Genomic DNA, 25,935 nt, shown 5'->3' with positions numbered 1-25,935 from the left:
AGGGAAGAAGATAGAATTGAATGAAGTGACAAGTACAGAAATAGAGCAATCAGGCAATAAAATTAATAATCATTCTGGTTTTATCCTTTAAAAAGTTCCTATAGGGCTAAACTCAGTGAAACCCAACCAGACCATCAAATTGTTATTTTTGCATCGAGGGAAGCAGAAGCTCTTTGGGATAATTCTTTTGCATTCCAGGCTTTCAGTGGAAAAGAAAGAGACACACACTGTCGACCATTAAGTACTTGCGAGACATGATTTTCGGATGTAACTCAATTACCCAGTGATTAAGAGGAGGCTAGGAGAAATATTTCTATATCTGGGCAGGGGCATTGTCAGATTAAAGGTGCAGTAGTTCTAAATGCTGTTTGTTCCAGCCCTGTGTTCGATTGCCGCAATGTGAGTGTCTTGCCTGTGCTGGTGGATTATTAACAGAGGTTATTGGTCTCCATGGCAAGATGATTGCTCTAAACGTAATCTCATTTATGGAGTACAAAAAAAAAAAAAAAAGGACTTCAGGTCCGGGAGAATGTATAAATGTCCATCGCCATCAAGGTTCTGCCACATTTGAGAAGCAGAAGCAACTCCAAGGACAGAGCTCACAGGCTGGTTCGGGTCTTCGCTCCAAAATACGGATTGAACTGGGGACAATTACCAGGACACTCGCCCATAACTTTGAAGACACCCCGTGAAGGCGACAGTGAGGGGCCTTTGATCGCAGACCTATATTGTACTTCCCCGACATGTGCACTGGGGGCTGTGCCAAGTGCCTGGGGGGCACCCTCATCCCCCTCGCCTTGTTTGGCTTTTTGGCTAACATCCTGTTATTTTTTCCTGGAGGAAAAGTGATAGACAACAACGACCACCTTTCTGACGAGGTCTGGTTTTTCGGAGGAATATTAGGAAGCGGGGTCTTGGTAAGTGGGGAAGCCTTAAAATCCTCCCAAAGATTTTGCCGAATCCTTTTAAAATTGGGTACTTTTTGAACAAGAAGATACTTAGTTGCTAACAAGAGCCCAAGCATTGCATGATGCAAGTCAGTGCCTTATTTTTTTCCTTCTCCATTAGGTCCTGATACGGACATCTCCACTACATTTACTAAGTAATGAATTCCCAAGATTGGGCTGGCAGTTCTCAGGGGTCAATTGAATTCCATCAACCAAGATGAGGGCTACATAGTTTCTCTATTTTAACAAGATCGTGCTGGGGGCAGTCGACCCACACTTTCTGGCAAATTGACTGACTGAAAACCACCAAGAGACCTGGGTGTCAGGGGAGTCCGCTTGCACTCACTCACCAATGATCTATTCACCCCTCGTTTCCAGTCAGTTTAGAAAGAGACTCACTTTTCATAACAACTGAGGACAAGTTTCTTTCTTTCTTTCTTTTTTAATTTTATTTACTTATTTGCCAGAGCAAGAGAGAGAGAGAGAGAGAGAGCACAAGCAGGGGGAGAAGCAGGCTCCCTGCTGAGCAGGGAGCCCCATGCGGGACTCGATTCCCAGACCCTGGATCAGGACTGGAGTGGCAGGCAGACGCCCAACCGACTGAGCCACCCAGGTGTCCCTGAGGGCAAGTTGCTTATCGCTATCCTAACCCACCACATAAATGCAAACTCAGGGTGTCCGAGCTCGAAATCTGGCCTCCCCAAAGCTGCGGTTGGGCCTTCTGGACCCTCGAAAGTCAGCGGTGCTTGGCTACTCGAGCCCTGCAAGTTCTCGCCATGCCCACCAGCCCCGAGTCTGAGATCAGGGACGTGGCTCTGCACACAGCCGGGCGGCGCAGGCTCTCCCTTCCCGTGTCAGCCCCCGTCTGAGATGCTTCTCTCGCTGGCAGATGATCTTCCCCGCGCTGGTGTTCTTGGGCCTGAAGAACAATGACTGCTGTGGGTGCTGTGGCAACGAGAGCTGCGGGAAGCGCTTCGCGGTAAGTGACCGGAAGGCCGCTGCCTCCGCGCCGCCGGGAGTGACTCCAGGGTGCACTGTCTCCTTGTGCTGGGCATTGCGGGGACAGCGCCGAGTCACCCGCCCCCAGGCAGCCACCAGCTCTGGAGGCAGCTGGGGCATCGGTAGATATGGATGTCTTGCTGGTGCAAAGTAACAATAATAATAACATTTAAAATACCACAGCCCTGATACTTAAAGGGTGTGAGTATCGTTTTAGCTTTTGCAAACAGGCAGGGATGTCAGCGCTGGAAAACTGGAGGGGTGCCATGGAAGGAACGCAGGCATGGAAGGCAGAGGTGGGGGCTGTAGCTCTCCCTCTGCCACTGAGAGGCCTTGAGACCCTGGGCAAGTCGTTTCTCTTCCCTGGCCCTGCGTTGTCTCATCTGTAAAGGGAGTGGGGGTGGCATGACAGATAATAACAGCCCCTCCCTAAGAGCCTCCTAAATTCCCCATCTACCCCACTACCAGCTTCACTGTCTCGGTGCCCAGATTCTGGCTCAGGACTTCTGTTTCTTGTCTCATGCATCTTTTAGTGGGTGAGCTAGAGAGATTTGGCATCACTGTTCCAGCCTGGAAAGTGGGGTCAGGTCCCATGTCTGCACCTGGGCAAGTCTCTGTACTGACCTCTGCCTCCCTTTTACTCATCTGTAAAATGAGGAAGTTGAACAAGATCAGAATTTCCCAGGTATGGGACAAGCTCTGCTGGCCCTCAGGTGTGCTATATCTTTCAATAGCATAGAAAGTCATTCCCTTGTCAGTTCTCCTTCAATCCTTTTGATTTCATCAAGAGAAACTCAAATTTGGATGGAAATAAGTCTTTACCATCCCAAACCCCTCATAACCTCCCTTTCTAACAGAGGGAGAACACCGCATCTTCAGCAACACAAGCAACAGTAACTAAAAATTTGATAATACTGTTTTATCTTTGTTAATGATTCTAGCCCTCCACTCACAGTGGTGATATGAATGAATAGAGTGTTGACTTAAAGAAAAATATTAAGAGTTTGGGTGCACTGATATGGCAAAAATGAAGGTTGAATTGGAATTACTGGCTGGCTGATGAGTAAGGCTGGTTCCTGCTCTAATTCCCCGAGGCTGAACTGTCCATCTAGGAGATTTGTGACCCCAGTGATGAATTATACAAGTGTACCTTAACTTCTAAAGGAAAAGATGTAGCTATCTGTTCCGAAATAGAATCATTTCTAATATTTCTTTCCCATTATTATTTGCTCATTTGTTCAATCAAGAAATATTGACTGAGCACCAATGAAGGGCTGAAGCTAGTGCACTGGCATATGCAATTACAGTTTTTCATGTGCCAAGATCATTCAGAGAGAATGTTCTTACCTTCTGGACACCATCATGAGTCCCAAGCAAGCATCGATCATTGTTTTAGCATTGATTATGGTAACATTTAAAAGCAGAGAGATGTAAAACTTAACCAAAATTTATTTGATATAGTTATGTAACATGTGTTTTATACATGATATTTTCATATAATTAATTATAAAGGAAAGGAAGACATCTATAATTAATTTGCCCTTTGAAATGTAATCCTGTTATTCTCCTTTTGGAGAGTAAGTTGAAGATGAGAATTTGAAAAAAGAAATGGCAATTAAGGAATTGGATGAAAAGGAAAAAAAAGTCATTGCTTAGAAGTCTAACAGCTCAGGGGCGCCTGGGTGGCTCAGTCAGTTAAGCGTCTGCCTTAGGCTCAGGCCATTATCCCAGGGTCCTGGGATCAAGCCCTGCATTGGGCTCCTTGCTCAGTGGGGAAGCTGTTTCTCCTTCTACCTCTGCCTGCTGCTCCCCCGACTTGTGCTTGCTCTCTCTCTCTCTCTCTCTCTCTCTGGTGCTGAGTAGAAGGCTCAGAATTAAAACAAGATGTTTTTGGTTTTGTTTTTTTAAGTTTATACATAACCACAAGGAAAAGTGAAATCATATTCAAAGTATTGTATATAACCTGTATTTTAATTAGAGTTAAGTGAAGTTCCAAAGAAAGGCAGGAAAGTCATGCTTTTACAAGCACAGTTGAGTTCATTAAATCTGAAACATTTTGTCTGCCCCATTCAAGTTGTCTGTCTGGGCTCTCTAACCCCCCCATGTAGGATGTGCCCTTGGCTTGGGTTGAGGATGACTCCTCCAAACGACCATCCGACCATCCACAGGGGCAGTGCCCATCGAAGGACCAGCTCTGCCAGACTGTAAACCAAGGCAACCAGCCACAGCCACCCCGACCAGGGACGGCCTCCCTCTAGGTGGCCAGGTTTTGATTTGGCTCTTAATCAGCTGCCATCTTTAAAAACTAGAGATATTTTACAGAAGTATTTAGATAATCCTACTTCTTTTTCAAAACATTAAAAATTGACCTGGCTTGCATTTCGACACAACGATGGCCTGCAGTGCGCATGGCTGAGCGCTTCGTTTCTGGTCCCTGCCCTGCCCCTAAGGGCCACTGAGCTCATGCCCTGGCTGCAGAGCCCTGTTTCCTTAACATTCTGAGGCTCTGGAGCACTAAGCAATCATCATTTTTAAAGAAAGGAGTCTACAAACATTTTGTCGGACAAAAAGGAAGAAGCTGCAACATATTTCGATCAGTACTCTGATGCTGAAGATTCGGATTATTTTTCCAAAGGCTCGTGGCATTCCCCTCGGGCGTTTAAAGGAACCCTGGGCTTCTGCGGAGCACTGTTTAGAAAATCCAGCTGAGTACAAAGTCCTATGAGGCAGCCACACACTAGGCCAAGGGCTGTGGGGCTACCTCCCGTTGCTGTCTCCACAACCTTGCTCTCCTTTGTCTCCTGGCCTCTCTCTCTGTCCCCCTCTCCTCCCTTCTTTGCTACTCGTCTTTCGGGAATACTTTTCAGAAGTCAGCTGCATCATTCTCTTCCCTTTCCCTGGGTGTAAAACCAGGGTATAACAATCGATAGATAGTAGAAGCAGGATATGGTGGTTGCAGGGATAAAGCAAGACAATGAGCTGGAAAAAATCCTGAGCTCACCTAACCGGTAGTTTCCTGGTCAAACGAAGATGGAGGCCAGCTCTCCTCTGGAGCAGAGCATGCCAGAAGCCTAGCCCCGGGGTCTGCACTCTTTTAAATAAATGAAGCTACAGGAGGGGCGCCTGGGTGGCTCAGTCGGTGAAGCGTCTGCCTTCGGCTCAGGGCGTGATCTCAGGGTCCTGGGATGGAGCCCCGCATCACGTCAGGCTCCCTGCTCAGCGGAGAGCCTGCTTTTCCCTCTCCCTCGGCCCTTGCCCACACCGTTCATGCTCTGTCTCTCTCTCAAATAAATAAATTAAATCTTTAAAAAAAAATTAAGCTACATGAGAGCCGAGAAAGGGGGCAAAAAACGTGAGATGAGGGTGACTCCGAAATGGGCTTTGAAAACCCAAACCTGGGTTTGTTTTTGGGTCTCAACCTCTTCCTCCCCTATAAGAGGTTCTCCGTGGCCTCCTAGCAGTTTATCTGCAGCTGGTCAGGGTCTCCAAGCCCCTAATCCTTTAAAAAAAAAAAAAAAGTCTCTCGGAGTCCATAGAATAGCTAATTAATTTTATGCACTCATTCATGTTAAGTCTGTGCTTTAATAAGAGCCTTTTGAAGACCTTGGCCTTGACTCAAAGGAATATCTAATAATAGAACTTAAAGGTAGATTGATAAAGGAGTTATTAGAGGCAGGCAAGCATTTCAGCATCCTTCAAGCATATCAGGTAGATAAAGGCGCACCCCACCCACAGGCAGGGCCAGATGGTTGACGGACCTGTTGCCAAGGAGGGTCCTGTCACTTCTTAAATTAGTCTATACAGTGTAGAGTCAGCACTTCCTCCGAGCCGGTGCCTGGCTCACCAGTGCCCCCTAGGGACACCTCCTGTGCGAGCACTCCTGAAGGAGCACTTCCTGAGGCCCAAGGCGCAGAGCCCGACATTTACCTTGGCATTCTTCGGAATGACAGCCAGTTTGAGGGGGATTCAAGAAAGATAGTTCTTTTGAAATAATAGATTATCTTGAGAGTAGAAATAAAATATGGGATCCTATTTCTTCACCAAATTTTTTTTAAAGATTTTATTTATTTATTTGACAGAGAGAGAGAGACACAGCTAGCGAGAGAGGGAACACAAGCAGGGGGAATGGGAGAGGAAGAAACAGGCTCCCAGAGGAAGAGGGAGCCCGATGCGGGGCTCGATCCCAGGACCCTGGGATCACGCCCTGGGCTGAAGGCAGACGCTTAACGACTGAGCCACCCAGGCGCCCCCACCAAATGTTTTTTAGGCTTCAAAATCCTCTGCTATGAAATGGATAATACACGCATGTAACTTCCTAAGGACAGTTCGAGGGGTGGGGAGGATGGTGCACGTGTTGGTGTACCCAGAGGGGAAAGGAGCCCCAATGGCTGGGTGGTGAGGACACCAGATCCTCCATAAATGCTTGTTGAATGAGTGAAGCAAATGAACACTCAGGAGGGATTTCAGACGATTCCCAAATTTATCAGGCCCAACTCTCTAACACTAACCCTTTGAGTTGGGCATTAGGAAACTGAGGTGCATGCAAGTTAAGTTTCTGATGGCCACAACCCACCCCATCCCCCCAGGCCTCTCCCCTTCCCAAGCCTGGCCAAAGCAGAAAACATGCAACATTAACATCCTAAGAGAAAAAATGCTTCAGGTAATCTCTGTATATCTCAGAATAACTGTTAAAGAGGAACCTTCACGCCCACCAGAAATGTTTCCCCAACAGGTCGCTACTACTCACGTCTCTAAAAGCTATGTCCCCAAACCTCCCAGGTTTCTTCCCTTCCCAGGCCCCAGGGCCTGTGCCATCTTGTGCAGCCAACCCAGGCACACATCTGACCAAGAACACACTGTGGGCAGTGGCAGAGCTGAGCCAGGTCCTCTGCCTGAGAGACAGGAAGATTTTAAAGCCGACAAATGATTAATTAGAGGGCCTCTGTTAAGAGGGCATTTTTATCTTCTTTTTCCAGGGAAGTATTTCCAGTATATACACAAATACATTTCTTTAGCAATGTGAACAGAATGTGTGTGCTGAGAGTCGGCCTGTTGTTTCTTTTCTGCCCAGTGTTATGCTCTAGGTAGCTGTGGAAAGTAAGAGTGTGTGAGGATATGATAATAAAAATATTACAATATAATAATGACATTGATTGAATGCTTATTAATGCCACAGGAAATTATCCAAGTAGGCAAAAAGAAGTTTCTGGATATCCTATCAGTGAAGTACTAAGCATTATCTAACAGCCTACCCCACCCGGGGGTTATCTGATCCTGTAGAGATGTGTACTTTGGATTCCCTGTTTACTATTGATTAGGCTCTCTTACGTATCATGATCTCCCTGAGTAGGCACTTATTTTTGAGCCTTATTTTACAGAAGAGGAAATGGAGGTCTTAGAAAGATTAACCTGCCCAGGGAGGAACCAAGACTCGGACCCAGATCAATCTGCCCGCACCCCGCACCCTTGACCGCTGTGGAGTAGTGCCCTGTCTTTACTATTTATTCATATAGACCAGGGAAAGCATTACCATGGTATAAAAAATGGCAAAGGGAGCAGCAATTCCTGACTCTAAAGTCTGGCAACTCCTCTTTCTCTTAGAAGTTACCTCTCTGCCCAATTTTGTGTCTCCTTTCAGAGATTTTCCAGGCCTTTTGCCTGTTTACTTTGACTAACACCCTATCTGGAACATCTACTCTCACATACTCAACCTGGTCTCAATAACTTTACTTTTTTTCCCCAATTAATTGGCATATAGTATATTATTAGTTTCAGAAGTTCGGTTTTTTTACTTTTAAATATTTTATTTATTTATTTGTCACAGAGAGAGAGAGGGCACAAGCAGGGGGAGCAGCAGGCTGAGGGAGAAGCAGACTCCCCACTGAGCAGGGAGCCTGATGCAGGACTCGATCCCAGGACCCTGGGATCATGGCCCGAGCTGAAGGCAGACACTTAACCAACTGAGCCACCCAGACGTCCCAATAACTTTACTTTTAACGTGAAAAATTTTTTATCATGAAACCCATGATAAAGTTTTTCCATAGTGGTTTTAAGACTGATAGTATCTCTAAGTAGTGAATTTGATTATTTTTTAAGACTTCTGAATGTGAATTACTTAAAGCAAAGTGACCTAAAATCTACTTTACTTCATGTGGTTCATCCATTCTGGAAAAGTTATGAAAAATCAGTTTGGGTTGTTTGTTTTATTTATTTTAACATAAGGTATTTCAAATTTGGATACAAAATCAGAACGTGCCACCTGTGGCTTTCTGAAGTTGTAACCTGATGCCGTGTTTCCTTCAGATAGTTTTATAAAGAAATAAAACATTATTGATTCAATTGAGAGTCACTGTGTTTCTCTCTTCTATCATATTTCCCTTCTTCCTGAGAGTAACCATAATCATAAATTCAGTGCAGACTACATCCATGTATTTTTTTAAACTTTTACTACCAAAAATCAGTTTTTCAAAGGTTCTAGACTGTGCTGTCCAGTATGGTATAGCCACTGTTCACATGTGGCTATTGAGAGTGGAATGTGGCTAACCTAAATTAAGGTGTATCATAAGTAAAAACTACACGCCAGATTTCAAAGAATTAGGGCAAGAAATGGAAGCTATCTCATTAATAATTTTTATACTGATTACATATTGATATGATATTTTTTGAATATATTGAGTTAAAGAAAATATACTAACATTAATCTCAGTGTTTTTGTTTTTTGGGGTTTTGTTTGTTTTTGTAGTTACTGGAAAGTGTTGAATTACATATATGGCTCTCATTAAAATTCCATTGGACAGTACTGGTCTAGAGCGCCTTGCAATAGGGACTCCTTGATATTTTATGTTAACCTGGTTTTTCATTTACTCAGACTTGCCTAACACGAAGAATGTGCATTTGTACTCATTTTCTGTATCTTTAAATATTTGCCTGCTAAAATGTTCCAGGGGTGATAGCTAAAATCCTTTACTCAGCTTACACAGCAGGATAGCGTGAGTCAGATTTCTCCTCTCACTACCAGTCAGCAGATGTTGAAATCCTGGGTTGTTTTAGCTGAGGTGACCTTCTAGAACTGCCCCCCCGCCTTCTTCTGTTTACCACAGGAAGCTGAGGCCAGAGAAGCGGGGGGCCTCAGTGATGCTGAGGGCCGGAACACAGGTCTCTTCAGACTTCCAAACTGGCTTCCTGGAAATGCAATCTTTCTTCTTCATTACAGCAATTTTAGATACTCTTGTATTCTTAGTCAGTAGTTTAATGATTCCTGACTAATAATTAGAACTCAAGATCAGAATGTCAAGTAAACAAAAAGCTATGTTTTTCCTTATATATTGTTTTATTTCTGAGAGCCCATGCCATCCATAATAACACTCACCTCACAGGTTTGTTGAGAGGATTAAATGAGATAAGGCTTCTAAGATTCTCACTGAAGGGGGCTATTTTTATTAGCTAAAAAGTGAGATGATTGCATTAGATGACTTTTGAGATCTTTTTCACAAAAATTAATTGTAAGAATATTTAACCACTGATTTAGTGGAAATCCTGACTTTTGAAGACTTTTAACCAGTTTAAAGATGTGAGAGACTTTTTGTCATAGAATCCATTTTTCATTGAGACAACCCAATCTATTACGAAGAACTGCATTTTAACAAATGTTTCCAGACCATTCAGAGCCTCATTCTGAAAGGACAAGAGGTGACATTAGAAGAAACTGCCCTGAGTTTAAGTTTTCAGTTGCCGTACTAGAACATTCTGGCCATTCCTAGAGTTGTATTGGCTGTTTCTAACTGAACGGCGATTTGATTGGAGCAGGGAGGTAGCTCAGAGACAGAGAACCAGGCAGAGAAACTGTCACTAAGAATTAGAGCAGCATTTCCTAAAGTGTGTTCTTGCAAGAACTCATGGAAAAAAGTTATAGATTGCAATGAGATTGCGAAACTCTGCAAGTCACCATGTATACCCAAACATAAGGCAAAACCGAATATAAAACTATCTCCCATTTTCCCATAAAGAAGTTTCAAAAAAAAGCTCTTTGACTGACATTAATATATAAACTTTGAATGACATATGCATATTTTAATCACATTCTATAAAATTTTAATACAGTGATTTTGAGATAAGGACTTTTCCCCCACTCATTAATTTTTTTTTAAAGATTTTATTTATTTATTTGACAGAGATAGAGACAGCCAGCGAGAGAGGGAACACAAGCAGGGGGAGTGGGAGAGAAAGAAGCAGGCTCATAGCAGAGGAGCCTGATGTGGGGCTCGATCCCGTAACGCCGGGGTCACGCCCTGAGCCGAAGGCAGACGCTTAACCGCTGTGCCACCCACTCATTAATTTTTAAATCTATTCATGCATTTTTGACATCAGTATCTCTGCTACTACTGAAGACACCTTTGGAGCCATCAGAAGTTTCCCACAGTACATCTTCTCTTCTCTTCCATTAAGTTTGGATATAACATTTTTGGATCCATGTATGATGCTGTCAGTGGAAATTTCACTCAGTCACAAATATCAATTCACGAAAGACAAAGGCAGTAGTACTTGGACGCTTCTCTTGCAGTGACACGTGATGATCCTCACAGTTGTCAACACTAGGTGTGCTCATTCGGAATGACCTTTACAAGGCTTGTTAACTATAACACTCAGAACTAGAAATGATGGGGTCAACTTTCCTGGAATAATTAATACATCTGTGTTCAGTAAACTTTTTTCAAACAATTCTGTCAGCTAACATTAGTTGGGTTGTTTCTTACTAATGTCTTCCCCCTGCACTACTCAGTTGTTCAAAATAGTGCTGGAGGAAGTACCCTATTGCCTGGTAGATAAAATAAGGACTCAGCCCTAAGGTAATTCCCTCACTTTTCAGAGGTAAGCTTGTGTATATTCCAGAATACATAGTGTATCCCCTTCTTGGAGGTTCACAGATTTTAGCATGTCATAAAGATTTTTAGGAGTAAAACAGGAGTGAAATCTATTTAGCTTGATATAACCCAGCAATTTCCTAAGTCATTCAACTAGACATCCTTTGGAAAAGATAGTGCCTGTTCTAACATGACAGATTGACCAACATTTTCATTTACTTCTGACCTAGATTATATTCACAAATGTTCCCAATGGTGAGAATGGACTAGACACAAAAATTAAGGGGAAAAATTTAAATAATGAGTGACATGAAACCATGGTCTTTGAAAACATCCAACAAGTAGTTATCCAGTGCCTTTGAAAAGGTAGGAAGAAGAAAAACTAGATAGATGATGGTAGGGATAGAGCAATGTCCTATCTGTCTTCAAATAACTCGTTGTCCACGACTGCAAGGAGCTTGTGCTCTGGTTCAGGGGAAGACAGACATAAAAGGCTATACGTGAGTGTGTTGTGGGCACTGTGCTGCGATAGAAGTTCATACAGTCCAGAGTACTGGGGGTAAGAGATGAAGGAGGGGATGGTCAGTTTGACATAGGAAGTCACACAAGCCTTCACGAGGCACGTGGGGCAGAGCTCAGTCTTGGAAAGTGGCACCAAAAATACATCAATATTTGATATGAAACCAAATACCAGCTAAAGTGGAACTCCATTGTTACATAAATTCCAATCGTCCAGGCACTATCAGGTCCTCTCCATCCCCAAACCCATGCCTGCCCTGCCCCGTGCCCAAATATATCCTTTGATAAGATTGTTAGTAATACACAGAAGGGGGGAGGGGAAGTACCTGCCATTTAACTTAGGTTGTCACGTCTACTTTCCGTGACAGACCTTTGGGCAGGCTTTATCATGCCCATTTTATAGATAAGAAAACTAGGATTCTGAGGACACATCCCTTATGCAGAGTCACCACACAGAGGAAAGCTGCGAAGCTATGATTGCAGCCTGGGCCTGCTGACTTTTAAACTCTTGCTTAAACTCTTGTCCCTAGACCAGAAAACTTTTAAGATCATTTCCAACTCTAAGATTCTCTGATGCTATAAGAGGCTGGCCTTTCGGGGTGCCTGGGTGGCTCAGTCAGTGAAGCGTCTGCCTTCAGCTCGGGTCATGATCCCAGGGTCCTGGGATCGAGTCCTGCATCGGGCTCCTTGCTCAGTGGGGAGCCTGCTTCTCCCTCTGCCTGCTGCTCCCCTACTTGTGCTCTCTCTCTGACAAATAAATAAATAAAATCTTTTTTTTTAAATCTGTTTAAATTGGCTGGCCTTTCATATTAGCCCTGAGGAGGGAGATGAGGAGAGTCTTTTCTTAACAAGGTTAGAAAACCACGGTTCAGGGCGCCTGGGTAGCGCAGTCGTTAAAGCGTCTGCCTTCGGCTCAGGGCGTGATCCTGGCGATCCGGGATCGAGTCCCACATCAGGCTCCTCCGCTGGGAGCCTGCTTCTTCCTCTCCCACTCCCCCTGCTGTGTTCCCTCTCTCGCTGGCTGTCTCTCTGTCACATAAATAAATAAAATCTTTAAAAAAAAAAAAAAAAAGAAAAGAAAACCATGGTTCAAAGGCATCAACCAGAACTCACACTTCCATCATCAATGAACAAGTAAGAAAAGATATGGGGATGCGGGAGAAGGAGAGGACACAAGATACCGAAATTCCTTCTGGGAGACCCCACCGGCCACCTGCTGTGAAGACTGGCTCTTACCCCTTAAATTACCTGGAGTCCCCATGTTCAACAACAGCCGGTTAGGTGTGCTGGGGGCAACCTCGGGAACGCTTAAGAACCTGCCTCTCTCTCTCCTTCTCTTTCAGATGTTCACCTCCACAATATTTGCTGTGATTGGATTCTTGGGTGCTGGATACTCATTTGTCATCTCGGCCATCTCAATCAACAGGGGTCCTAAGTGTCTCATGGACAATAGCACGTGGGGCTACCCCTTCCACGAAGGGTAAGGTACATCCTGCAATGCCCCAGGTCCCCACAAGGGGCACGGGCAGGCGAATGGCCCAAGGGGGACCCTGCATGGGTCCTTCATTTAACAAGTCTCAGGCGCGTCGCTCCTCTGAGGCCGAGCTGGAGTGTGGGTGGAGTGAAGTTGCCCAAGATCTCACCTCAAATTGAGCTTTTGACAGACGGCAGGAGAGATAACGAGAGTGGGTGCTGCAGCTGGCCCGAGACAAGGAGATCTGCGGTGCCATCGCTGACACCCAAACATTTATGAGCAGCTACACGAGCCAACCGATAATATCAGGAAACGGAAAGTGGCGGCGTCCACTGAAAATCTTACACTGGAAAACGAGAATGACTACTCAGTGACAGGGCTCAAAGGCTTTCACTAATACCCCAAATGCTCTATGACTAAACAATCTTTTCAGGCTTGAATTTATGGGAAATGACACTGGTGATACTGGAGATTCTTCATGAGAGATAATGTCAATAGAACTCATAAAATAACACTTCGTATTTTCAGGGAACTTCGTAGTTGATAAACGTCTTTCCCCACAAATTTATGATTTAATCCCCACAGCAACCCCAAGAGGTCGTTAGTCCCCGCCAAGGCAGGCCTGCTGAGTCCGGCTAGCTCTAACACGGCTAGCCGAGGGCCGAGGCAGGGCTCACACTCGTGTCTCCTGCCTTGGAGTTCCAGTCTTCCTACGTGGCACATCCTTCTGCCCACAGTAGCGGGTGGCCGTATGGACCCGTTCCAACTTAAATTCATTTACATGAAATAGACATCAAACTTCCGCAGTCTCACTAGCCCTATTTCGAGTACCAGCAGCTACGCGTGTCCAGGAGCAACTGCGTCGGCCCTCGCAGACCCAGGACATTGCCACCGTCGCAGACGCCTTACGAGGCAGTGCCGCGCCAGCTCTGACCTCCGGGAGGCCTGGGACCATCGTCGTTTTGTCCACGGCTGCCTGGCACCGTGACTGGCACGCCTAGCTGGTCAGGAAACGCCCTCGTGGGGTCCTCCTACACGGGGAGGATGGGTCCATGCCTAGAGAAATCTGAACACCAGTTCACTAACTCAGCGTGCTCACTTAGAGTGAGAGTAGAGGAGCCCAAGAGCGGGCTCTCCACGCGGAGGTGGAAGGTGCTGGTTTGTGCTGATACGGGTCATGGGGTTTCACGTCAGACAGCATCCCCACCGCACTCTAAGCAGGGGTACGGGCCTCTAGTATCCTCATCGCATGCAGGGCTTCCCAAAGGTATTGATTATTTTGTGGCAAGCCCCCTTCCAATGTCCACCTGCCCTGGGGTTGGCCTGCACGAGCATGGACATCGGACACCAGATCCATTTCCCGAGGTTCTTCCCCTGATAGCTCCCTCTCTCCCTCCTAGGGGTGTGTTGACGAAACTCCAGATTGTCTCCTTTCATGGCCCCTGCTCCTATTATCTCCACCCGCAGCCTCAGTGCCGAACGAAACATGCTTTTCTATGTATTGTTACTTGACCGCCGAACTTAAAATCGATTCGAATAAGTCTATGCCCAAAACACAGGAGGGAGAAAGGAGACACAACACTGGCCCTACCCCCCCACCCCAAGGCAGCCAACGGCCTGAGGCCCTCACACCCTCCACTGGCACAGCGGCTCCCCGCTTGGGATGGAATGGGACGGAAGCCCAAGGGCAGGAGAGGGACAGCTGGCCTGTGGGCCGCTGCAGGAAATGCCGATGTGGGGGAAGGACAGGAAACTACTTTTCACAGTACTCTGTCCTTCCGGTGAGGCAAGTTTCCATCACATCTACTGCATCTGTTGTACGTTACTCTGTGGTGGATGCTTTCCTATGTTCCCGCGTCTTCTCCTCACAACTGCCCCACTCGTGAGCTGGTCGCAGTCACTGAGGTGTAATAATAAAAACAGAGTAGAGTCAACGTGGCAGGCAAGCAGCGCCTTTCAGAATTCTCCGCCCTCCTCTGTGCACGGCAGGGCCTTGATAATTATCTGAGGGAGAGAGGTTTGCCTACCGCCATGCCTACATAGAGGCTTCAAACTATCATGTGATGCCATGGATACCACACTTTCCAGGTGATCTAGAGGCTATTTAAGAGTGATTTCGACCATCCATGGTTGGTTTTTTTTATCCTCATGCCCTGACTTTGGGATTTAATCCCACAGAAGGTGCAAGTCTTCTCTCTGTACAAGGCATGAAATATGCCACGACTGGCACAGGAAGGGCTTTCGGGAGGGGGGTCTAGGTGGAGCTTATCACATGCATCCTCTTTGCCACCTGGCAGGCTTTCCTCGGCATTCCATTGTCTCCTACATCCTGTGTCCTATCTTCTGAGGCAACAACTCACATCCCTTTAAGACCTTATCTCCCACGCCAGTTCCAAACCTTCCCTTGGCCTGCAGGGGCTCATCTTGAATTTCTTACAACAATAATTGAACCTCTGTCACTTGGTGTTTTTTTGGTTAACAAAGTGCTTTTGCCCACCTGTTTCATTTGATCCTTACAAAAAGCCTGTGGGATTAACGCTCCTTAGAGGGAAGATTGCTGAGCCCAGAGAGGACACATGGCTTGCCCAGAGAGAGGCTGTTTCTTAATGACCGAAGCTCTACTCCAGTCTTTCTCGGTCCAAGCACAGTGTCTTCCCTAGAACACAAGTGATGTTGATTTGCACTGTCTGCTTTTTGTATGATTATAGATTCCATGTAGCATAGCTCAGGGCCTCTGCCTCCATGGATACTTCCTATCCCGGGGACTCCAGGGCATGAGCACCTTAGCGGTTGTTGTTGTAGCTGCAGATCTAACGCACATGCGCAGTTACCAGTGAGGGGCACTGATTAACCACTTGCATGTATCAGCCCCAACGAAAGGACTCAGGACACTCTTTCCTTATCACCAAAGGGCAGTGGCAGCCACTGCCACTCCTTCCCTCCCTTTTCTTTCCTTCTTTCCTTCCTTCTTTCTTTCTACCTCCCTCCCTCTCCCCTCCCCTCTTTCCTTCCTTCCTTCCTTCCTTCCTTCCTTCCTTCCTTCCTTCCTTCCCTCCTTTTCTCTCCTCTTCTCCTCCTCCTCTTCCCCTTCCTCCTTCTCCTTCTTCATGTTTAGGGGCTAAGTGGTTTTTCATGCATTATCTCACTTAATCTTCCTCATAAATCTGAGAAGAATTCTTATCCCTGGAGTAGAAAAATGAAATTCAAAAAGGTTAGTCTGCCCAGGGCTCCATAGCTAGTCATTAGTAGAAGGAGAATTTAAAAAGCAAACAAACACTTAGCCAGCACACTACTTTGTGCCAGAGCCTGTCCCAGACGTGGAGCAGGGAGGGAGAGACGTGTGGCCCCTGCCCCAGTGAGCACAGGGCTAGTTAGGGTGCCCACACTGGCCCACACGGCTCTCACAGTGCAAAAAGGGTTGAAATGGTGGAGTGCAAGGGAAACTTCTCTGAGGAGGTGACAAGGCCCAGTTTGGCGAGATGAGCAAAGGTGTGCCTTCCAGAGAGGGAGGAGAAGCACATTTCGGGCAGAGAGAAGAGCAGGTCCTGAGACAACCACAGGAAGGGCCGACCTGCTCAGAGTGTGTCCCGTCACTGTGAGCCTGAGGCTCAGGCTGAATGTGGCCGAGAGGAACAGAAGGGGACACCACACGGGGGTGTGACGGACAGGCAGGCCAGAACTTTGGGGCCTCAGGGAACAGCAGAGGACTTCAAGCAGAGCTTGCCACCAACACTTGGGATTTCTAGGACGATCGTGACGGCAGTGACGTAGAGGACGAACAAGGGCCCAGTAATGAAGAGAGAAAAGTAGGAGGTTGGAGTAGTAATCCAGATAAGATTATGAACACCTGCGAGGCAGTGGCATTGGGGCTCAAAAGAAGGAAACGGATTTCAGAGACCATCTGAGATGAAATCATGAGGATGAGGCTTGAGGAGACAGGACAGAGGTTATTAAGGTGAACTCTGAGATTTCCAACTTGGGGCACAAAATTCAGGACTCTTCAGTGCCATAGAACATAGCCTGGTTTTTGTTTTTTCCTCAGAAATACCTGTTGGCAATCATATTAAAAGAGCAAAGACAGTTAACTTTTTCTATCGTGAGAACCATACTAAAGAAGCATTCTAGAAGGAGAAAGAAACCTAGGACATTTTGAGATACACCCTCCTGGCTTCCTTTGAAGTAGGACCTCCTCCCATCCAAGGTCTTCCTTTCTGAGACAATTGGCTACCTCTACCTTGACCCTGAGCTGCTGAAAGGGAAGCAGCTTGCACGGGGCATGGGGGCAGCTACGGGTGCCAGAGGAAAGGCCAAGGACGGTTAGCTGGGGCGGGGAGCACAAGGGACATGGCCAAGCACAGTACTCCCCAGTCGGGCTGCAACGCTCTCTGCTCCCTGGGGAAGGTGAGGTGAGGCAAGCTCTCTCACACCAAAACATGGGAGTGAGTACAATAAGTGTTCTTTGTTGCTTGGAAGAGGTGAGTTTCAGGAAATCCATCGCTTTCTATCCGTATGTGGATGAAAGATTGCTGCAACTCAGGTGGAAATGCCCTTCACAATAATGAGATGCTTGAAAACTCCCGTAAGTGGCTTTAACCTGCTTCAGCTCTCCTTGCTTCACAGAATGCAGAAACTGGACTAGCTACTGGGGCCATGAAAAATTAGGGCCCTCTCTCTCCTGGGGTTGGAGAGTGGCACACAGAAGTCATTGCCAGCATCTCAGAGACGGAGCCTGAGAGTCTGGGAGGAGAGTAGAAGGGTCTGGAATGGGTGCTCGTGGTGGTTTGTGAGCGGGGAGGCAGCAGCAGGAGTGGGACTGAGAGGATTTCTCCAGGCAACCCTTGCTTTCAAGAGCCCCCATGAGAGTTTTGCCAATCTCACCGCCAGGAGGCGCTGTCGTCCCATCTCTGCACAGACTCTTGCCGAGGGGAGGAACTGGGGATTGGCAATGACTTCTTAGAATCTTTTCTTTATAAAATGTGCCTGGAAAATACTGTGACTTTCTATAATCAAATTTGAAAATTGTAAAGATAGAAAGGGCTACATAGAAAAATGCAGAACAGAAAGATGAGTTTTTAAAAATATTTAAGTAATAACAAAGGAAGTTTTATTCAACAATAAATAAGGTGTATTATCTTCATGAGTCTTCACAATTGTGAGGTTGTTCTCAGGCCATTTTATAAATGAGGAACTGATGCTAAGGGTGGGGATACGACTTGTATGAGGGATACACAGCTAGTAAGAGGAATGCTTGCATTCAAACCAAGGCCCAACTAAATCCAAAATACCAGGCTCCTTCCTTTAGACCCCACTGCTCAGATTAAGTAAAATAATAACACACTAGTGTTTATTGAGCACTTACTATATACTAGGCGCTGTTCCAAGCACTTCACTAGTATTAATTCATGTAATTGTCACAGCAACCCTGTGACTTGACGTTATTCCCACTTTACAGTAAGTACGCAAGCCCCCCAGCTAATGAGCAGCTAGAAGCGGTGGAATCGTGGAAAGGTGAATCAGTGCTACAAACAATGCCATGTTTTATTTTGAAATCAAGAGCAAAATGCCCCTTCTTTCCTTTATTCCTTCTGCTCTATTAAAGTCCGGGGTATCTTCCGTCATTCCAAAGTTTTTTGAAAATCTTAATAAGAATGTATTTTAAATGAGTACTGATGTCCTGGAGAATTCGTCAGAAACAGGAGTCGTCAAAAAGATCTGGAAACTATAAGGTAGAGATGTTAATTTAGTGGCCAGATGAGCCCTTGAAAGGGTAGAGGGGCACATAAAGGAAGAGGGAGAGACCAGTTCGTAGCTCTAAGAATGTGAGAAGAAATTATAATAATCACAACATTTACCTACTTTACTCTTGTTTTTGTCTTAAAGATAGTATACTTCACATTTCTCCTTCAAGACAAAATGCCCTTTACATGTAGTGAACTCCTAGTATATATATATATATTATAAATATATATGTATTTCAAAGTTTTATAAACTATGTATTAAGGCAGCAGATGATTTCTTCCCTATTTAAGGAAGGAATTAAGGAATTTAAGGAGGTAACTAAATCTTTGCCTGTTAACAAAAATACAGTTGAGTCAAATTCACAATTCGGTTAGAATTAGGCCTTTAAAAACTAAGCTATGTGCCATGATTGTACTTTACATGGCTTCAGATGGCCACTAGACTCGACAGAAAATTTGTCCAAAGTCCAAATGGTCCCTAGCAATAGGGAAGATAATGGCCACGAACATTGGTGAGAGCCTGCTCCTGGAGTGTCTTCATTTTCCTGGCCCCATAGTAGATACTGGATTCATCCTTTCTCTTGGTCAGCTCACAAAACTCACTCTGTCACTTAGTAGCTGTGTGACCTAGGGGCAGGTTGCTTAACCTCTCTGTGCCTCTATGTCCTTATTTGTTGTGATATGGAAAAAAAGAACCGTAAGGTTTCTACAGAAAAAAAATGAGTAGATATGTGTACAACGTTTAGAACAGGGTCTGGCTGGTACATAGTATATACTCGATAAAAATGCTAGGTGTTATTTTTTAAATTGTTATTATGGGATATTTTTCCTTTTTTAAGATTTTATTTATTCATTTGAGAGAGAGAATGAGAGACAGAAAGACAGAGAGCATGTGCACTTGGACGGGGAGGGTCAGAGGGAGAAGCAGACACCCTGCTGAGCAGGGAGCCCCATGTGGGACTCGATCCAGAGACTCCAGGATCATGACCAGAGCCAAAGGCAGTCACTCAACTGACTGAGCCACCCAGGCACCTATTATGGGATATTTTTCTTATGGACCTTATGTTTTGGTGGAAAGTATTGCAAAAGGAAAATCACGATGGTGTCCTTCTAGCCCAAGGTACTGCATACATTTTACAAACATCTCCTTTCTCTACTCCATGTCCCCGACAGGGATTACCTCAACGATGAGGGCTTATGGACGAAGTGCCAAGAGCCTGTCGACGTGGTGCCCTGGAATCTGACCCTCTTCTCCATCCTGCTGGTCATAGGAGGGATCCAGATGCTTCTCTGTGTCATCCAGGTGATCAACGGCCTCCTGGGAACCCTGTGTGGGGACTGTCAGTGTTGCGGCTGCTGTGGGGTAAGTTGAGGTCCTGGCGCTTTCTTCTCAACATGCAGGAGGCCAGGGCAGGCCACTGGCGCTGACGGAGAGAGGTGGAGACAAACCCAGGCTGGAGAGGCCAGGTAGCCCTCTCTATCAGCTCAGGGGAATGGAGACATTGTATGGCCAAGACCCAGTTCTGCTCTGTGTGTATGTTAATAAACACAGGCTAAAGGTGACCAAACGTTTCAGTCTCACACCCCGTTGACCACAGTCCTGGAGGAAGAGGACTCCAAATACATATAAAGGTTTACAGTAACGTTTATTATTATTTATATGAAGATCCCCAGGAACTGGGCATTTGTGATACGCACATATTGACGACAATAACACGTCACGGTCCAGCCCAGAATTATCTCACTATTCCCTAAGTAGATCTAGACAGCGGGTTAAAGTTGCCAAGAATTGGGTGCCTGGGGGGCTCAGTCAGTTAAGCAGCTGCCTCTGGCTCAGGTCATGATCCCAGGGTCCTGGGATTGAGCCCCGAGTCCAGTTGGGCTCCCTGCTCAGCGGGGAACCTGCTTCTCGCTCTTCCTCTGCCCCTCCCCTCAGCTCCTGTGCTCTCTCTCTCAAATAAATAAAATCTTAAATAAATAAATAAATAAATAAATAAATAAATAAATAAATAAAATTTGCCAAGAAATACGTGGAACGCATGTCAGGGCATTGTCTTTCCCCTGGCAAAGAATAGAACATACCAATGCAAAACCTATATTTTGATAAGATTTCTGATATAGAAGAGAAATGGTTCTCAGGTAGGGGGAATAAAAGGAAATCACTGAGGATTTAGTCTCCAAATATGATGGTAAATTATCAACAATATAAAAAACAAATTAAACCTATGGACAGTAAGACAGTGCAATTATTTCAACTAGTGACCAAACCAGATCAGGCAATTGTTCAAACACACATGGAAATATTTAAAAACACAAATTGGTGTATGAGGAAAAAATTAAACAGGACTCAAGAGTTCCATAAGGAAGAACTATGTAAATAAATATGAATTGTGGTCCATCTACTTAAGATGATATTATGCCCTGATTTTAAATGATTCAAATCATTTTTTAATAAACAATATATGTATATAGGTCAAAAACTCTGTCTGTGTGTCAGAAATATACAGATGTATTCAGTTGGAAAGCCTGTGTCCTGTGCTGTCTTCCCACTAGTCTCCACCTGATTCCTTCTATATGTTCTCAGAGTTATTTTGTTATTGTTTTTATTCCCCTACCTTAAAAATATTTTTTAAACTGTAATAATAGAGATAGTGTTATTTTAAAAGAGCAAGATATAGGGGCTCCTGGCTGGCTCAGTTGGAAGATCATGTGACTCTTTATCTCTGGGTTGTAGGTTCAAGCCCCACGGTGGGTATAGAGATTACTTAAAAAAAACAAACAAACAAACAAAAAAACTTTAAAAAAAGATAAAGTAAAAATAAAAAGAGCAAGATACAAAAAAAGTATACAGAATAAACAAGTATGTACATAAGAAAAAAACAAACACTATGAATTTAAAAAAGACCTAAAGGAAATCCAACTCAAATGATCAGTAAGAAGACTTTGACTTGTTTCCGTCCTTCCAGCTTATATTACTTAAAAAAAAAAAAGTTTAACAATCATAAATTTTAAAATATACAAAATATAAATTAAAAGTTCCCCCAAATCAAGTATAAAATGCATGTATTACAAATAAATTTCACTGACTATTGAGTTTTTGTTCTATAAATGTTTTTTCCCAAAGATTGATTTATTTATTTTAGAGAGAGTGAGGGGAGGGGCAGAGGGAGAGAGAATCTTAAGCAGACTCCATGCTGAGCACAGAGGCTTGACATGGGGCTTGATCTCATGACCCTGAGATCACGACCGGAGCTGAAACCAAGAGCAGGACATTGAACTGACGGCGCCATTCAGGCGACCCTGTGCTATAAATTTTCAGTTCTATTGTGTTGTATTTAAATATTTTGGTCTTGAAACACAAATGAGAAGAAAAGAAAACTACCAGTTAATCATCCATCAAAATTATTTTTATGATAGCAGTTAAGAATATTGAGCATCTAAATCTTGTAATACATCCAAAATGAATTCATACTTGCTAAATCAGCTCATTTCAAACACTTTCATTATTTCTTTTTCTGCCTACACAGAAGAGAATCATATATTTAATTAGGAAGCAAATTTTCATTGCATGATTTATGACAAATACAGCTGCCCTTTGAATAGAAGATAGTAGTTTATTCAATTTGAGGATTATCTATAAATTTCCAAACATACTCATAGGTGCCGGCACATAGAAGCTTTTCAGTGAGTGTCACCTATACAGATACTGCAGTTCAACAGTTGTTTTTTTTTTTTAAAGATTTTCTTTATTTATTTATTAGAGAGAGCACACAACCAGGGACAGGGGCAGAGGGAGAAGCACACTTCCCACTGAGCAGGCAGCCCGATGCGGGGCTCGATCCCAGAACCCTGGGATCATGCCCCGAGCTGAAGACAGGCGCTTAACTGACTGAGCCACCCAGGCGCCCCTGCAGTTTAGCAATTTTAATGAATAAATTACTTGAGAGTCCGAAGACAGTAGAAGGACTCCATAGCTGTCCGTGCACGCGAACTGGAGAATCTGAGGATGAATGTACACCTCCCCAAGTGCCCTCCCTCCCCTCCTCCCCTCCTCCCCTCCTCCCCTCCTCCCTTTCTTCTTCCCCCACTTTTTATTGAAAAAAAGTCAAATCTACATAAAATGTAAAGAACAGTACGATGAACACCTATGTAGTTTCACCTAGATCCACAAACTGTTCCCGTCTGCTCGCTCTCTCTTTCCGAACCACTGGAAAGTAACGTGCAGATAATCAAGAAACTTCACTAGCGGATACTTCAGTGCGCATGACAGCTGCATTTTTTAACAATGGGTCCGCTGAGGATTCCTTTCTTGTTGGCGGCGTGCCTCTCGTACAGCTGGTCAGCATCCCCCCCGGTGGGATGCTGTGGGGGGACTCGGGCTCGCAGCCTAGTCCCACAACCTCCCGGCTGAGTGACCCCAGCCAGCTTCCTCACTTCCCGAGCCTTCGTTACCCGACCGCCTCTTGCAGACCTTTTACCCAGAGCGTGCGCAGAGCCATCGCATTCAAGCAGAAAGTGTTTATTGAGAGATTCCTGAGCCTGGCACAGGCCTTCCATGAGGTAATAGATGGAAACATGCCTTAAAGACAAACTATGAGACCTGGGTTGATCGCCAGCTGCACAGTCTTGGCAAAGTCCGTTGCACGCAACTGTTTTCTTTGTCTGCAAAACGTGGTTGTTAAACCTACTTCCTAAGGTTGCTGCGTGTCTAACATGGGGTGATAAATATGTATGTATATCAACAGTTAGAAGGCTCAGCACATTGTCCTGATTGTTATTTACTAAGATATAAAAATTGGTGAGGCAGCGCCGCTTCAAGGAGAAGAGCACAGTCTCCGACTTCAACCTCCCTGAGTTCAAATCCTCACTCCTCTACTTATTAGTTGTGACTTTGTATTCATCACTTGAGTTCTCTGTGCCTCTTACCAAAAAGTTTTTTAATAATAAATGATGCGGGGCACCTGGGAGGCTCGGTCGGTTGAGTGTCTGCCTTCAGCTCAGGTCATGGTCACGGGGTTGTGGGATCAAGTCCCACATCAGGCTCCTTGCTCAGTGGGGAACCTGCCTCTCCCTCTGCCTGCCGCTCCCCCTGCTCATGCTCTTTCTCTCTCAAATAAATAAATAAAAATCTTAAAAATAATAATAATAAATGACGCAAAATAAAATGAAGCCTCAACTCCTGTCACCTAAACACAGGTAAGTGAGAGATGACAGCTCTGAAACAGTCAGAAAAGTATTGAAAATATTCAATAGGTAACCAATATGTGGCAGGAGTAATCAGGAAGAAGAGGGGTGATGGGGAGGAGAGAAGAAAGCAAAAAAAAAAAAAAAAAAGAAGAAGAAAAAGAAAAAAAAAGGAAAGGAAAGGAAAGGAAGAAAAGAAAAGAAGAGAAAGGGAAAGAAAAGAAAAGAATGATGTCATAGTTAACTTTTCTACCTTCTAGGGAGACGGACCAGTTTAAATCTCCTTGGTGAGCTGCTCTAACTCGACAGCCTGTGGGACATCAGACTTACTCTTCTTCCTGGAGTTGGCAATTCTATCTACTTCCTGACGGACAAAGCTTAGGGACAGGAGAGTTATTCCTTCCACTTTCCAAGCAGCTTAGCTCGACTCAGATTTTTATGCTATTTTCAAATAAAAGTTTGGCCACTTAGGTTTATATATCTTTCAGATTCGCTTCCTTCTAGAATTGAAGAACAGGTTCAAAGCAAATTTGTCATGATTTGTTTTGAGGGGAAAATGTGTAAGGTCACACATACTGCCACACTGCTTCTTTGTATATAGAGATGTTTATATCTTCGGAAGTTTTTCATAATTCAACGGAGGAAAGCACCTGAGAAATGAGAAACCAAGGCCAGTTTTTGCTTTCAAGATTTATGAGAAAAACAGAATGATGTATCATAAATAATTTGGTGTCTTTGGGCTAATGTGTCTGAATTACTTGTGACTAGTCTTTTGAGCCTGCTTATATTTGCTAGGTTTTCTTATGTATGTTAAATTAAAACCATAATTCAGGGGTGATATAATAAAGATTGTGTGTGTTTGGGAGGGAGGGGAGAAGACTGAATGACTACCACACTCTTTTTCGTCTTTTCTACAAATGGCTTCTTTCGATGAAACAAAAAACAATGTTTTAGAAAAGTTGACTTGGATAATAATTTTTGTCAGCATATGACCAGGATTAAGGTAATAGGTGTTATTAATTCTATGTGTTGTATTAAGACATTAACTTTGGTTTTATGAGTCAGGCATTAATAAGGGGTCAAATCCATGCTGTTGTTTTGAGTTCGAACCCCAGCTCTACCACACACCAGCTTGGGGACCCTGGGAGAGTTATTTTCTAAGTATCCCTTTCCCTACTGCTGAAAGGCAACCCATCATCCAAGACATTTTGAAGTTCCCCAAGGTGAAACAAGGAGGCCCGTGGGATTGCCAACATGACTAACAGAAGAGGTGCATGCCGGAGAGCCTCACTTCTGGACCGGCCAAGCTGATAGGCTGCACTGTGTGGGTTAGACACGCTGAAACTCCGTTTCTCACAATCGTCAGGAAAGCAGTTAAAAAGCACCTCCTGAGTGCTGGCCATGGGTCTGGGCACTGAAGACATGAAGTTTCCAGGCTGTGATTCTGCCCTCACCCCAGTGAGAAGTCTGGGATCAGGTCAGAGACCCCATCTGACACATAACGGGCAGAAGGAAGAAAGGCGAGCAGATAGGCACTTAAGATCAGACACACAGAGTTTCAAGTCAGTGTAGAATGTTGGTTCTCAAACACGATCATCAGAATCACCTAAAAGATGTTCTATTATGATTCCTGAGCCCCAGCCTAGACCTACTGCATCTGAAAATCTAGGCATAAGGCATAAAAGCCTGTGTTTTGTTATTTAGTTTTAAAAGCCTACCAGCTGATGCTTAAAGCCAGCCAGTCTGAGCAACCGTTGACTTAGACTACAGACTGACAGGCACCAAGGGTAAAAATGAGTCACACCTCATTACGGCCCATTGGGAACTCACGCTCTACGATTAATATTAATTAATAGGATGTGGTACACACTAAATCCTAAAGGGTGACACAGGTAATGATGTTCCAGAGGTCCAGAGGCGTCAGGCCATTAGGACTGATTCATCTAAGTTCTCTGACAAGGAAATAAGAATGTAGAGAAAGGGTATCAATTCCTTATTTAGGGGTTTTCATTGATGCAGAACTTGAAACATGAAAAAGTCAAATCTAATCTCATTATTGTACAGATGAAGAATTAAAACAATTCTTTGACAAGTTTTCACACAAAAGGCCATTTTTCAAATCCAATTAACATTAAATTAAAGAAAAAAGCTTACCATGGATTAGAGGGCTTAAAAGGAAGATACAGGAAACAAAGAGTAAAGATATATGGGCC

General features: G+C 44.5%; 1 protein-coding gene across 1 annotated transcript; it reads left to right on the top strand.

Moving 5' to 3' along the window:
* The first annotated feature begins 450 nt into the window (after positions 1–450).
* TM4SF4 (transmembrane 4 L six family member 4) lies at positions 451–25,828 on the top strand. Its single transcript, XM_026497263.4, has 5 exons — positions 451–917; positions 1,837–1,926; positions 12,670–12,806; positions 19,712–19,901; positions 23,983–25,828. Exons 1-5 carry the CDS (start codon positions 744–746, stop codon positions 23,998–24,000), a joined length of 609 nt encoding a protein of 202 aa, XP_026353048.2. The 5' UTR covers positions 451–743; the 3' UTR covers positions 24,001–25,828.
* Positions 25,829–25,935: the final 107 nt, after the last annotated feature.

The sequence above is a fragment of the Ursus arctos genome, unplaced genomic scaffold (assembly GCF_023065955.2).
Source record: "Ursus arctos isolate Adak ecotype North America unplaced genomic scaffold, UrsArc2.0 scaffold_20, whole genome shotgun sequence".
NCBI classification, from domain to species: Eukaryota; Metazoa; Chordata; class Mammalia; order Carnivora; family Ursidae; genus Ursus; species Ursus arctos.
This window is presented reverse-complemented; position numbering and strand designations above follow the sequence as displayed.

Excerpts from the sequence above, each read along its gene's own strand:
- TM4SF4 (XM_026497263.4), top strand. The coding sequence starts at position 744 with ATGTGCACTGGGGGCTGTGCCAAGTGCCTGGGGGGCACCCTCATCCCC. Across the intron at positions 918-1,836 it reads TATTAGGAAGCGGGGTCTTG|ATGATCTTCCCCGCGCTGGT; the intron begins GTAAGTGGGGAA and ends TCTCGCTGGCAG. Across the intron at positions 1,927-12,669 it reads GCTGCGGGAAGCGCTTCGCG|ATGTTCACCTCCACAATATT; the intron begins GTAAGTGACCGG and ends CTTCTCTTTCAG.